This window comes from Oncorhynchus keta, chromosome 3 (assembly GCF_023373465.1).
Source record: "Oncorhynchus keta strain PuntledgeMale-10-30-2019 chromosome 3, Oket_V2, whole genome shotgun sequence".
In the NCBI taxonomy this organism is placed as follows: Eukaryota; Metazoa; Chordata; class Actinopteri; order Salmoniformes; family Salmonidae; genus Oncorhynchus; species Oncorhynchus keta.
In genome coordinates, this window is record NC_068423.1 from 13,042,310 (window position 1) to 13,055,188 (window position 12,879).

At 40.1% G+C, this 12,879-nt stretch overlaps 2 protein-coding genes across 2 annotated transcripts; both read left to right on the forward strand.

Moving 5' to 3' along the window:
• Window positions 1-1,715: 1,715 nt before the first annotated feature.
• Window positions 1,716-4,539, forward strand: gip (gastric inhibitory polypeptide). The gene is made up of 5 exons (XM_035749639.2): window positions 1,716-3,359; window positions 3,596-3,691; window positions 3,810-3,947; window positions 4,090-4,186; window positions 4,322-4,539. The coding sequence occupies exons 2-5, from the start codon at window positions 3,606-3,608 to the stop codon at window positions 4,322-4,324; spliced, it is 324 nt and encodes a 107-aa protein (XP_035605532.1). The 5' UTR covers window positions 1,716-3,359; window positions 3,596-3,605; the 3' UTR covers window positions 4,325-4,539.
• A 1,687-nt stretch (window positions 4,540-6,226) lies between these two features.
• snf8 (SNF8 subunit of ESCRT-II) lies at window positions 6,227-12,503 on the forward strand. The gene is made up of 8 exons (XM_035749671.2): window positions 6,227-6,575; window positions 6,682-6,732; window positions 7,380-7,518; window positions 7,686-7,790; window positions 7,880-7,952; window positions 11,417-11,558; window positions 11,810-11,884; window positions 12,057-12,503. The coding sequence occupies exons 1-8, from the start codon at window positions 6,522-6,524 to the stop codon at window positions 12,192-12,194; spliced, it is 777 nt and encodes a 258-aa protein (XP_035605564.1). The 5' UTR covers window positions 6,227-6,521; the 3' UTR covers window positions 12,195-12,503.
• The last annotated feature ends 376 nt before the right edge of the window (window positions 12,504-12,879 follow it).

Below are 12,879 nucleotides of genomic sequence, written 5' to 3' on the forward strand. Positions count from 1 at the left end.
TTTTGATTTTCCCTTGATGTCAAGCAAAGAGACACTGAGTTTGAAGGTAGGCCTTGAAATACATCCAGAGGTACACCTCCAATTGACTCAAATTATGTCAATTAGCCTATCAGAAGCTTCTAAAGCCATGACATCATTTTCTGGAATTTTCAAAGCTGTTTAAAGGCACAGTCAACTTCGTGTATGTAAACTTCTGACCCACTGGAATTGTGATACAGTGAATTATAAGTGAAATAATCTGTCTGTAAACAATTGTTGGAAAAATTACTTGTGTCATGCACAAAGTAGATGTCCTAACCGACTTTCCAAAACTATAGTTTGTTAACAAGAAATTTGTGGAGTGGTTGAAAAACGAGTTTTAATGACTCCAACCTAAGTGTAAAAAATAACACAATTATTGAGTTAATAAAGCCGCATACAAACATGGTCTCTTTTTTGCTTTCTTGAGAAAGGCAGCTCCAAAATGCAGGTTTTTCAGCCTAGCTCAGTGCTTTCTGTGGGTGGGACAGCCAGTGGAAAATACGGAGCGAAGGGGTTGGTAATGTTCTGTAGTTGCGCTGTGATTGGCTCAGTGTTCTTTCACTCATGGGAAACTATGTCACCACAAAATCTACGGGAGAGCTCAAGAGTTCAAGCCCCTTTGGTGTAGCCATAGAGTTACATTAGAAGTGCCCATCCAAGAAGGCTCAAGATCATAGGCCACAGATAAAATTATGTCAAATCACTTTATATCTACATTAGCTTTGATTTGACCGATCATGTCAACATCATACTTTCAACATCTTAACTAGTGAGCTAGCAGTTATCATCATGAATCAAGTCTACTGGCAAATTTTTGAAGAGAAATTATAGGTAAAACTTATCGGTGCTCATCGACCATTGGACATAAACATTACACAACAAGTTGTAAATCGCAAGTTCAACAATAAGTGGTTTGGAAGGAATCAGTGGCTAACTGCAAGCATTGCAAAGCAATCACTAGCGAGCTATTCAGTGGAGTTGATGTGTGATCCAAGTCTGGGCTTAAAGATCTCTTTTCCAAAGAATAAACATATACAATTGGCCATGCTGTCAATCCAACATGACTTCTGCTGCTTTCAAAACAACTGGAAACTCTGAACTGGGAAATATCAGACTTCAGTGAGTTCAAGACAACTGGGAACTTTGAAAAAAATGACCTCCGACTGGGAAAATACATTTTGAACTGTCATCCAACCTGGCATTCCAAATCGGGAACTCTGCGTTCTTTCTAGAGCTCCGACCTGAAGGTTACTAACGTCATGATTAAACCCTGTTTTTTTTATTTTCTTGAAAGCACCATAAATCCAGAGAATTCCAGATTTTAATGACAAAGTTTGAAGACAAAATTTTCCCATGAAGGACCGCCGCGCCACCTTCCTTTTCAAGTGAGCACAGCACAACAAGATGAGTCCAAAAATGTGTTGTTTATTGCTGCATAAATTATGTACTATGCCAGGGAGATATGTATACTAAGTGTATGTTGTGTAGTAAGCTGTCCGTAGCCCATGAGCCTTACCCTAAAAATTTGGTCCCCTTTCCCCTCATAATTTGGCCTACTGTTCTGACTTGGTGGTGCAAATGTAGCCTATAGCCTGTTTCAGAGAAATGTCATCATTGAATATTGTAAGAGCTTTCATTGTCTGCTTACAGTGGTCTCCAAAATTACTGGCACCCCTGACTGCCAATGCACAAGCAATACTTAAAAAAATATAAACAATATAATAATAGAGATAAACTCAAAATACCAACATGTGACAAATACTGTACTTTATTAATGTTTCAATGGAACCAACCAAAATAATTTATTGATTTAATTAAAAATCAATGTCCTCCAAATCAAGGTTTCACAATTCATGGCACCCTTAAAGATTATTGTAAATAACATCTACCGAAATTAAACCACAATATGCCCCCTTTATTTATCGCACGGTTCTGACTTGGTGTACAGGGAGAATACTGTAAGAACGGTCTACGTTCTGAATTCTGTCGCTGTACATTTCAAAAGTGCTGAACAAATAGGTATATTGACTATGTCCATCATAGCTCAATCATTAATGTCTTAACCGAAATTATGTATTGTCGTGACTTAAATGTAATGTAATGTCGTCCCCGTATGCCATCATTTGTACATCTCAGTAGAAACCACATTTGTTTAAGCAAGAAAACCATATCAGCTATGGTTTTTAAAAAGGCAGTAAATGAGGCTGAATTTTAAAAAAATCTGCCAGACAAGGCTCCGCTGATAGCCAGGTGTAACAGTGGTAAGGTGTTGGAACTGCTGTTGGGACTTTGTTGTTGGGACAGCTTTATGTAGGCCCTAACAGTTAGTGGGCACCGTTTGTCACCCTTATAGTCCAATTAATGCATTGTTTAGGGTTGTGTTGTGTTATGTAGTGGATTTGCTGGGATGTGTCTAAAAGCATTTTTTTGAGTTTGCCACACCAAGATTCACATGCTAAAATCACCACTGGTCAGGTGATTCTCTTCCATCACCAATATGTCACACCTGTGTGCTCTTTATCCTGTACTCATAAACATTTCCATGTTTTTGCTTTTAGGGATGAATACGAGGGCTTAGTTGACGTTCGGCCGGCAAGGTAGAGACGACGGGGATGTGTTGGTGTTTTCTGCTTTCTCTGTGATGCATATTATTTACATATATTTTTCTTTCTGCATTGTTAGGAAGTAAGTAAGTAAGCATTTCACTATTAGTTTACACCTGTTGTTTACAAAGTATGTGACAAATACAATTTCATTTGATAGGTGGGTTTAGCCTTGTCACTCCTTCAGCAACCGAAAATGACCATGATGAATAAAAAACAAACAGTAACAGCATTAGCATATTTACCATTACACCATCGTTCATATGTAAGACAAATCATGTTTTCCGATCTAAAGGACCATTTTAGATTTAAATTTAGCTACACGTAACCCAAAACAGGTTACAGCATTGAAAACATTCACCTTTTACTTCATTCCCTTATCTTCTAGTGTGACCATTAAGCTGTTCACGTCTCAATTGTTTCCCATCTAGCACCATTCAGATTAGCCTAATAGCCCAGAAAGGTTTACACTGATCATATTAAGGGTAGTTACCTCCAATCTAGGGAACAATTTTAAACATCCTATTATTTTACTCAGTTTTGAATTTATTAGAAAGCTTGCTTATCGGAAGTATGTGTATATTATTGCACTAATGTAGTGGAACTAAGGTGTTATTCATGTTGATATGCCAGTGTTGCCACAAATCACCTCTGAGAAACTGTATAAAAGGACCAATGTCTTGTATCAATTCACAAAAAGCCTGCATCTCTCACTGAAGAATATCCATTCACAAGGTAAGATAGTTTTCAAAATATACCCTTCCAGTATTCTGTTGTTCCAACTATACATTTCTACTTAATACATGCATTCTTGTGTCTAGCTTACTGTATGTGTAATACATTTACAGAAATATAACAGTTATTTAGAAATATAAAGGAACCCCTGTATTGTAAGTGTAAGACATTCTCCACAATTGCAGGTTTTTTTCTCTTCTTGACTTTCTCTGCCTCTCGCTTCTCTCCTCGTTTAGTTTTGTCACCATGAAGGTAGCTTTGTTTTCACTGGTGGTTCTCTGCGTGGCTGGGATGCTGCGTGCTGAAGTCCTGTCCCAGTCTGACAAGAACAGGTAAGATTCCCATCCTGCGTTTGAGATGTCTGATCATATTTAATTTTGATGTTGAGTCCCCTGCATTATCAAATATGTCCATTCCTCTCGCATGTTTGTGTTCATGTCTGCTTGTTAGTCTCACAGAAAATGGACAGGGTTTGGGGAGAAGATACGCAGAGTCAACCATCGCCAGTGACATGAGCAAAATCATGGACTCCATGGTGCAGAAGAATTTTGTCAACTTCCTGCTCAACCAGAGAGAGAAAAAGAGCATGTAAGTCAAATTGGCTTTGAAATTACTATAATTGCTATAGTTCAGAACTTGAGATATGCAGAAGCTGAATCGGAGAGATGTGCAGAAACTGAGAGCAAATTCAGCCAATGGCAATTATAATAATAAAATAAAACTGTCATAGGTCTAATGTCACTCCAGAGGAAGATCCAGAGGCTCGCCTGTACTACAATCTCCTGAAAAAGCTTGCACTGTGCATTCGCAGCAAGGGACAGATCCATGTGAGTTCATTCTGTGAACTACTTTAATATAGTAAATTGTAGTAAATATAGTAAATTGTTGCCAAATTATTGGTTATGTCAATATTGTTTTTATTATAATATTTTCACACTTTTCCTCCCTACAAACGAACACAGTGATGTTTTGAAGAATATCAACAAATGATCAACATTGGTGGGAGAGTAATGCAAAGAGAAGTCAACAAAAACATGACAATTTGGAGGAAAATGTATGCTATCTATTTTTGTGTACACAATATATATTGTAAAGTTAGAAATATGAATCCAGCATGTCTGAACTGTTTCATAAATAATTGTTAAGGGGAAATAAAATAGCTTGAATTAAAAAACAAAAATTGGCCTCGCTGAGTTGTTAATTGCATCTAGCATTTTGCATGAGATAAACATTTCACAAAAGTAAAATCTTGAATTGCAATATTTTCACAAATGTTCACATTTTTCACAAATGTCACACCTTAAAGAGTCCTACTGGTCATATTGAAAGAATAACAAGGTCCTTTGCGTATCTAGAGAGGAGGCTTCATATACAGGGCATTCGGAAAGTATTCAGACCCCTTGACTTTTCCCACATTTTCTTACGTTTACAGCCTTATTCCAAAATTGGTTTAATTATTTTTTCCCCTCATCAATCTACACAAACATATTACATTTTTGCAAATGTATTAAAAATAAAACAGAAATACTTGATTTACATAAATATTCAGACCCTTTGCTATGAGACTTGTTTCCATTGATCATCCTTAAGATGTTTCTACAACTTGATTGGAGTCCACCTGTGGCAAATTCAATTGATTGGAAATTATTTGGAAAGGCACACAACTGTCTATATAAGGTTCCACAGTTCACAGTGCATGTCAGAGTATAAACTTAGTAGAAATTTGGAACCACCAAGACTCTTCCTAGAGTTGGCCGGCCGACTAAACTGAGCAATCGGGGGGACGGCCTTGGTCAGGAAGGTGACTAAGACCCCAATGGTCCCTCTGACAGAGCTCCAGAGTTCCTCAGTGGAGATGGGAGAAACTTCCAGAATGACAACCATCTCTGCAGCACTCCACCAATCAGGCCTTTATGGTAGAGTGGCCAGACGGAAGCCACTGCTCAGTAAAAGGCAGATGACAGCCCGCTTGGAGTTTGCCAAAAGGCAAGGACTCTGTCATAAATCTAGGTTTCTTGAAGGTGAGAGATGTTGAGGAATGAGTAGATTCAGTTGTAAGTGTACATTTAGGAACACATTACTATCCTTTCTTGAATATATTCACAAATGGATCTAAGGGCCCTAAAACAGGAAAGATAGGTGCAGCTTTTAGTGTTCCTGAGTTTAAGGTGGCAGGGACAAAAAGAGCAACAAATAATTTATCTGTTTACACAATGGAGTTGTTGGCCATACTATTGGCTACAAAGTGGGTGGAGGAGGTGAGGCCAGACAGTGGTAATTTGCTCTAACTCCTGTGCAGCACTGATCAGCCTAAATGTATCTGTGTCTCAGAGCAGACCAGATGTATTGTATGAGGTTTTTTAGTGCTTGTGTAGGGTGAAGCAGATGTATTGGTGATGTTCCTCTGGTTACCAGCTCATGTGGAAGTTAAGGGGAATGAGGAGGTGGATGTTATCACCAAGTAGGCTCTTAAGAACAGTGGTTAAAAACAAATGGCAAGAGTTGTGGAACAGGGAGAGAAACGGAAGACACCTTTATAAGATACATGAAAAGTTGGGGGCAGGGAGGTCCTCAGGCCAAGAGAGAAGGGAGGAAAGTGTAATCAGAAGGCTGAGACACACAAGGCTCAATAGTACCATGAAATTGGTGGGGAAATCCAAATGGGAGGTGTCCTGTGTGGCTCAGTTGGTAGAGCATGGTACTTGCAATTCCTGGGTTGTAGGTTCAATTCCCATGGGGGACAAGTATGAAAGTGTATGCACTTACGCCTTCAGCATCTCTGGTTCACAGTCGAGTTGGTGGCAGAAGAAGTATCTTGCCGAGGCAGTAGGTGGCAGTACCATATTTGATGGCATTGCCTCTCGTCAAACTTAGGAGGAAGTTACTTCCGGGTTCCTAAACTAAGCAAATAGACCTTGCTAGCTCTCAAGTTTCGTGAAATGAGTCGATTTCAAAGTTGTGTGCATAGAAATTATTATTGAATAAGAACGGAATGCTGAGAGCTATCATATGGCTGCAATAGGCTAAAAGCACCTCGCGACCTCAAATTAATTTGACCGTGCAACTGGAAACTACCTAGCTAGCTAACGTTAGTTGGCAAGCATAACAATAGCGGTGTCAACTTTTTCATAGCTAGCTAGTCCTTTTTTTCACATCAACAAGATGCATAGGAGAGGAGTAGGTGCGGGAGCTATCGCCAAAAAGAAGCTTGCAGAGGTAAGGTTGTCTAGATGAATGGGCCCATCTACAAAATGTAAACAATGAATCCAAGGCATTTCAGAAATTCAACCATCTTATCCAAAACACTCTTATTTTTTTGTAGGCCAAATATAAAGAGAGGGGGACAGTGTTAGCTGAGGATCAAATTGTTCAGGTAAGCTCAATAATATTATAATAATATGCCATTTAGCAGACACTTTCATCTAAAGCGATGTAGTCATGCGTGCATACATTTTACTTACGGGTGGTCCCTGGAATCAACCCACTATCCTGGCGTTGCAATCAATCAAACAATCAAATTGATTTTATAAAGCCCAGTTTACACCAGTAAGTGTCACAAAGTGTTATACAGACACCCATCCTTAAACCCCAAAGAGCAAGCAATGCAGATGTAGAAGCACAAAAACGTCCAACGAATGCCTCGACCATGTTGTACATTTTAGCTAAGGAAAAACTCCCGAGTGAGGAGGGAACTAAGGAAGAAACATAGAGGGGAACCGGGTCCTCTTCTGGCTGTGCAGGGTGGAGATTATAAGAGTACGGCCATTTAGGCAAGATGTATAAATGTTCATATGTGACTGGTAGGGTCAGATAACAACCACAGTGGTTATAGAGGGTGCAGAAGCAGAACACTTCAGGAGTAAATGTCAGTTGGGTTTTCATCGTCAAGCAGCGCCATACTCTACCAACTGAGTTTATGTGTGGGTGTGCAAGTGTGTCTTCATTGGAATGTTATTCAATCCATGTAGCTAGTCAAGGTGTTGCCGCTGTGGAAATATCTAAAACATCATGGTCTTTCAGATGTCAAAACAGCTGGAGACCTTCAAATCTAACCTTGAGGAATTTGCCAGCAAGCACAAACAAGAGATTCGTAAGAGTTCCCAGTTCCGGGTCCAGTTTCAGGAGATGTGTGCCACCATTGGAGTTGACCCACTTGCCTGTGAGAATCACAACTGTGTCTGTTTAAAATAGAAGTTGTTTTTGCCCTACAATAAAAGCCCATTAAAATGTCCTTTACTCCTTTTTTATGCATGTTGTTACGCATATGTTGTATTTATTTAAGGAATTGAAATGCAACCAATTAAGTGTTTTCTGTGTCATTGACAGCTGGAAAAGGCTTTTGGTCTGAGATGCTTGGTGTGGGTGACTTCTATTACGAGCTGGGTGTGCAGATCATTGAAGTATGCCTGGCACTGAAACACAGAAATGGAGGTGAGGCTTCTTTGGAACATAATCAAAGTCATAGCAAGTCATGCGTTTTGAAATGTGCCGTTCATTGGTGTTCCATCTCTGTGTTTTAGGACTTATTACCCTGGATGAACTCCATCACAGAGTGTTGAAGGGAAGGGGGAAATTTGCTCAGGATGTGAGCCAGTGAGTACTATCTGACAAATATCAGAAATTATATAATAAATTCTATCCTAAGTAATGCAGAAAGTCCACATTTATCATCATATTTAATATTAGAGAGTATCTCATGTCAAATGCTGTTGAAGTAATGTGGCTACAGGTTCACTTGCCTCACCTAAACCCTATTCTTGTGCGAAGTGGCTATAGACCACCAAGTGCTAACAGTCAGTATTTGGATAATATGTGTGAATTGCTTGATAATGTATATGATATGAACAGAGTGGTTTATTTTCTGGGTGACCTAAATATTGACTGGCTTTCATCAAGCTGTCCACTCAAGAGAACTTGAAACTGTAACTAGTGCCTGCAACCTGATTCAGGTTATCAGTCAACCTGCCAGTGTATTTACAAGCAGAACAAGAACTAAATCATACACTTGTATTGAACACATCTTTACTAATGCTTCTTGAAATCTGATCTAAAGCAGTTTCCACACCTATCAGATGTAGTGATCATAATAGTCATAGCTAGGAAAACCAACGTTTCAAAGACTGGACCTAAAATAGTGTATAAGCGATCAAGAGGTTATGCAATTATTCTTATGTTGAAGATGTGAAAAATATGTGTTGGTCTAATGTGTGTAATGAGGAACATCCTGATGCTGCACTTTAAGCATTTATGAAATTGCTTCTTCCGGTTACTGACATGCATGCGACAATAAATAAACGTACTGTTAAAACTGCCAAATCCCCATGGATAGATGGTTCATTTAAAAACGGTATGTCTGAGAGACAATTCATTTGCTCAACCCTAAACCTCATCAATCGATTATTGAATAGTGTGGCTATTGAGCAAGTTAAGGAGACGAGCTATCACGGTCAAAATATATTCGTGCATTTGGAAAGTTACGTTGCTTATTCTAAAATAGCTAGCTACTAACTTGCCTCATTGCTAGAACTCCTGTACGGACTCTGGGAGAGAAGAAGGTTGAAAATCATCTGATACACAACCCAACCTAGCCGCACTGCTTCTTAACACAGCGTGCATCCAACCCGGAAGCCAGCCGCACCAATGTGTCGGAGGAAACATCGTGAACCTGGCACTGCACCCGGCCCGCCACAGGAGTCGCTGGTGCGTGATGAGACAAGGATTATCCCTACCGGCCAAGCCCTCCCGAACCTAGACAACGCTAGGCCAATTGTCACGGCCGGTTACGACAGAACCTGGGCGTGAACCCAGAATCTCTGGTAGCACACTGGCTCTGCAGTACAGCGCCCTTAACCACTGTGCCACCCGGGAGGCATTCATCATCCATCTACACACAGTACTACTACAAAACAAAAACAGATTTTTAGAAATTGTTGCAAATGTATTTTAAAAAAAAACATTTACATTAATATTCAGACACGTTATCAGTACTTTGTTGAAGCACCTTTGGCAGCGATTACAGCCTTGAGTCTTCTTGGGTATGACGCTACATGACATAACTTGGCACACCTGCATTTGGAGAGTTTCTCCCATTCTTGTCTGCAGATCCTCTGTCAGGTTGAATGAGGGAGAGTCACTGCACAGCTATTTTCAGGTCACTCTGAGCGCTCTGGAGGTTTTCATCAATGATTTCTCTACTTTGTTCCATTCATATTTCCCTCAATCCTGACTAATCTCCCAGTCCCTGCTGCTGAAAAACAACCATAGAGCATGATGCTGCCACCACCATGCTTCATCGTAGGGATGGTGCTAGGTTTCCCCCAGATGTGACGCTTGGCATTCAGGTCATAGAGTTCAATCTTGGTTTTATCAGACCTGAGAATCTTGTTTATCATGGTCTGAGAGTTCTTTAGGTGCCTTTTGGCAAACTCCAAGTTGGTTGTCATGTGCCTTTTACTGAGGAGTGGCTTCCGTCTGGACACTCTTCCATAAAGACCCGATTGTAGGAGTGCTGCAGAGATGGTTGTCCTTCTGGAAGTTTCAGAAAAGAGGAACTAGAGCTCCGTCAGAGGGACCATCGGGTTGTTGGTCACCTCCCTGACCAAGGTCCTTCTCCCCCGATTGCTCAGTTTGGCCGGGCGGCCAGCTCTAAGAAGAGTCTTGGTGGTTCCAAACTTCTTCCATTTAGGAATGATGGAGGCCGTTGTGTTCTTTGGGACCTTCAATGCTGCAGACATTTTTTGGTACGCTTCCCCAGATCTGTGTCTCGACACAATCCTGTTTCGGAGCTCTACGGACAATTCTTTCGACCTCATCGCTTGGCTTGGTCAGCTGTGGAACCTTATATAGACAGGTGTGTGGCTTTCCAAATCATGTCCAATCAATTTCATTTAGCACAGGTGGACTCCAATCAAGCTGGAGAAACATCTCAAGGATGATCAATGGAAACAGGATGTACCTGAGCTCAATTTCGCGTCTCATAGCAAAGGGTCTGAATACTTATGTAAATAAGGTATTTCTGTTTTTTATTTTTAATACATTTGCACACAAAAAAATGCTTTCTCATTATGGGGTATTGGGTTTAGATTGATGAGGGGGGGAACAATTGAGTCAATTTTAGAATAAGGCTGTAATGTAACAAAAAGTCAAGGGGCCTGAATACTTTCCGAATGCTATGGTTACTTAATTGGGAAGAGGTCTGGACATGATAAAGCATTGCTCAGCTTTCTTGATATCCCAGTCAACCAGACAGGTTCTACAGGCCCTAGTTTTGATGCACTTGGACTACTGTGCAGTTGTGTGGTCAGTTGCAGCAAAGAATTACATAGGCAAATTGCAGTTGATCTAAAATAGGTCAGCATATATTAATTTCTCTTAGATGTACATGGAGGGAAAGTGTCAGTAGCATGCATGTCAGTCTCTCCTGGCTCAAAGTTGAGGAGAGATCGACTGCATCACTATTAGTTTTTGTGCACCGTGTTGAAGGTACCGAACTGTCTGTTCAAGCAGTTCGCAGACAGTTCGGGCACTCCTCGGTACAACACTAGACATGTAACCAGAGGACTTCACTGTCCCCAGGTCCAGAATAGAGGCTGAGGGGAAACACAGTATTAAATAGAGCCATGACTAAATTGAACTCTGCCACCCCAGGTAACTCAAGCCAGCAAATAAACAATATAAAAACTAAGTTAAAGAACACCATACGGGGACATTTTTCTGCATTTTGTATTGTATTTTGCATTGTATTATGTATTTTATGATGTATGTTATACCTGGTTGGGATTGGACTTTGATATGTGGTTGACTCACCTGGCTGTGGGTCGCTCTGTATGGGAGTATCTGCTGAATGGCTAAATTGAAATGTAAATTTAGTGCCATGTATATTATATATTTGATTTGTTTTCCTGTTTGGACTCCTGGAAGAGTAGCCTCTGCCTCCCCAGCAGCTAATTGGGGATCCCAATAAATACTAAATACAATAATGTAAACATATTGATATTTATCAACTTTAGTGGACTTTCATTATGAAGTTGAAATTGTATCTCTATTCTCCACTCCAGAGATGACTTGGTGCGGGCCATAAAGAAGCTGAAAGTCATGGGGAATGGCTTTGGGATGATTCCTGTTGGAGGCTCTTACCTCGTGCAGTCAGTGCCAGCAGAGCTCAACATGGACCACACTGTGGTACTTCAGCTGGCTGAGGTAAATCCTTCATTTCACCTCTTGAGTCTGTATTGTGTGGCTGCCTCATCAGTAATTATGCTAAATGTCAAAAATGTCTCAGAATACTGATTGTGAGATTAAAGAGGGGCGCTGTTTGTTTTTTCTTGTGAGCAGTTGCCAACATCATGCTTGGATCCAGAACATGCTGCTGATACTTTTGCTGAGTCATTTAGAGGAATGCAAATATGGTGCCAGGTGTCATGAATATTTGTTTTTCTGCCAATTTGCAGAAGAAGGGCTACGTTTCAGTGAGTGAGATCAGAGAGAGTCTTAAGTGGGAGCGAGAGCGAGCCTGTCATGTGCTGGTAAGTCGCCTACAGAGGAAATGCAAAGAAAAGCTGCCAAGAATTTAGGAGAATATTTTACAGAACAAAATGTTTACAAGAAAATTAGGAGTGACAAAGCACCATAGAACCATGGTTCTTGATTTGATTTAGCTTACCACCATCCTAACATACACACTCCTTGTTGTCCTAGGATCACCTATTGAAAGAGGGCTTGGCGTGGTTGGATTCCCAAGCTTCTAGAGAGCCACAGTATTGGCTGCCAGCCCTCTTTTCTGAGCTGACTTCCCGTGATGTCACACCTGAGGAGGCCAATCAGATAACGCCTTAAGAAAGATAGGATTTTTGGTACGTGGGATGTCTCGGTAACTTCTTGAAGAACAATGTGTGCCTGTTGGGGAAAGTCCTGAATTGAAATGGGGTGTATTTAACTTTTTAAAGGGTAGGTACCAATTATGTATATAAATCATTGGTAGGTACACATGATATTGTTTCCCTTCAGCAATTGTGGAGATGAAAACTAGGTTACAAATGTTGTTTTCTGTGGCAGTTGTCAATCATGGATTTGTTTTTTTTTTTTTTTTTTTTATGTCATTATATTCAATTTCCTTCTATTAAAACATTTTAGGATTTCTTGGCATATTGCAGTTTGTGCTACAAAAACATTTCACACAACTGTGAAGATAACTTTATTTGTTGCTTGAACATCCCACATGAATCTCATTTCAACCCTTACATTATCAGAGAGCATCATTTGACCATTAGTCATTTGACTTTATTATGCAACACATCATTTACATTTTAGCGGCAGGTTAAAAGGGACTATAGTGAAGTTAGCCAAAGTAAACATACAGTAGTTCAGAAGAGATAATAGCAGTAGAGTAAACCTAGGAAACTATTAAATAGCAGATCCATACAGTCCTATCCATCAGCGATGGAGGCAAATTAAGAATAAACAGTCAACCCTAACCCTCAAAGTGTCTAAAACAACATGATCAATTCAGGCAAATTAAGAA

Bases quoted from the DNA above. Each gene is read 5' to 3' on its own strand.
- snf8 (XM_035749671.2), top strand. From the start codon at position 6,522: ATGCATAGGAGAGGAGTAGGTGCGGGAGCTATCGCCAAAAAGAAGCTT. The intron at 6,576-6,681 runs GTAAGGTTGTCT...ATTTTTTTGTAG, and splicing joins CCAAAAAGAAGCTTGCAGAG to GCCAAATATAAAGAGAGGGG. The intron at 6,733-7,379 runs GTAAGCTCAATA...ATGGTCTTTCAG, and splicing joins CTGAGGATCAAATTGTTCAG to ATGTCAAAACAGCTGGAGAC.
- gip (XM_035749639.2), top strand. From the start codon at position 3,606: ATGAAGGTAGCTTTGTTTTCACTGGTGGTTCTCTGCGTGGCTGGGATG. The intron at 3,692-3,809 runs GTAAGATTCCCA...TCTGCTTGTTAG, and splicing joins TCCCAGTCTGACAAGAACAG to TCTCACAGAAAATGGACAGG. The intron at 3,948-4,089 runs GTAAGTCAAATT...AAACTGTCATAG, and splicing joins CAGAGAGAGAAAAAGAGCAT to GTCTAATGTCACTCCAGAGG.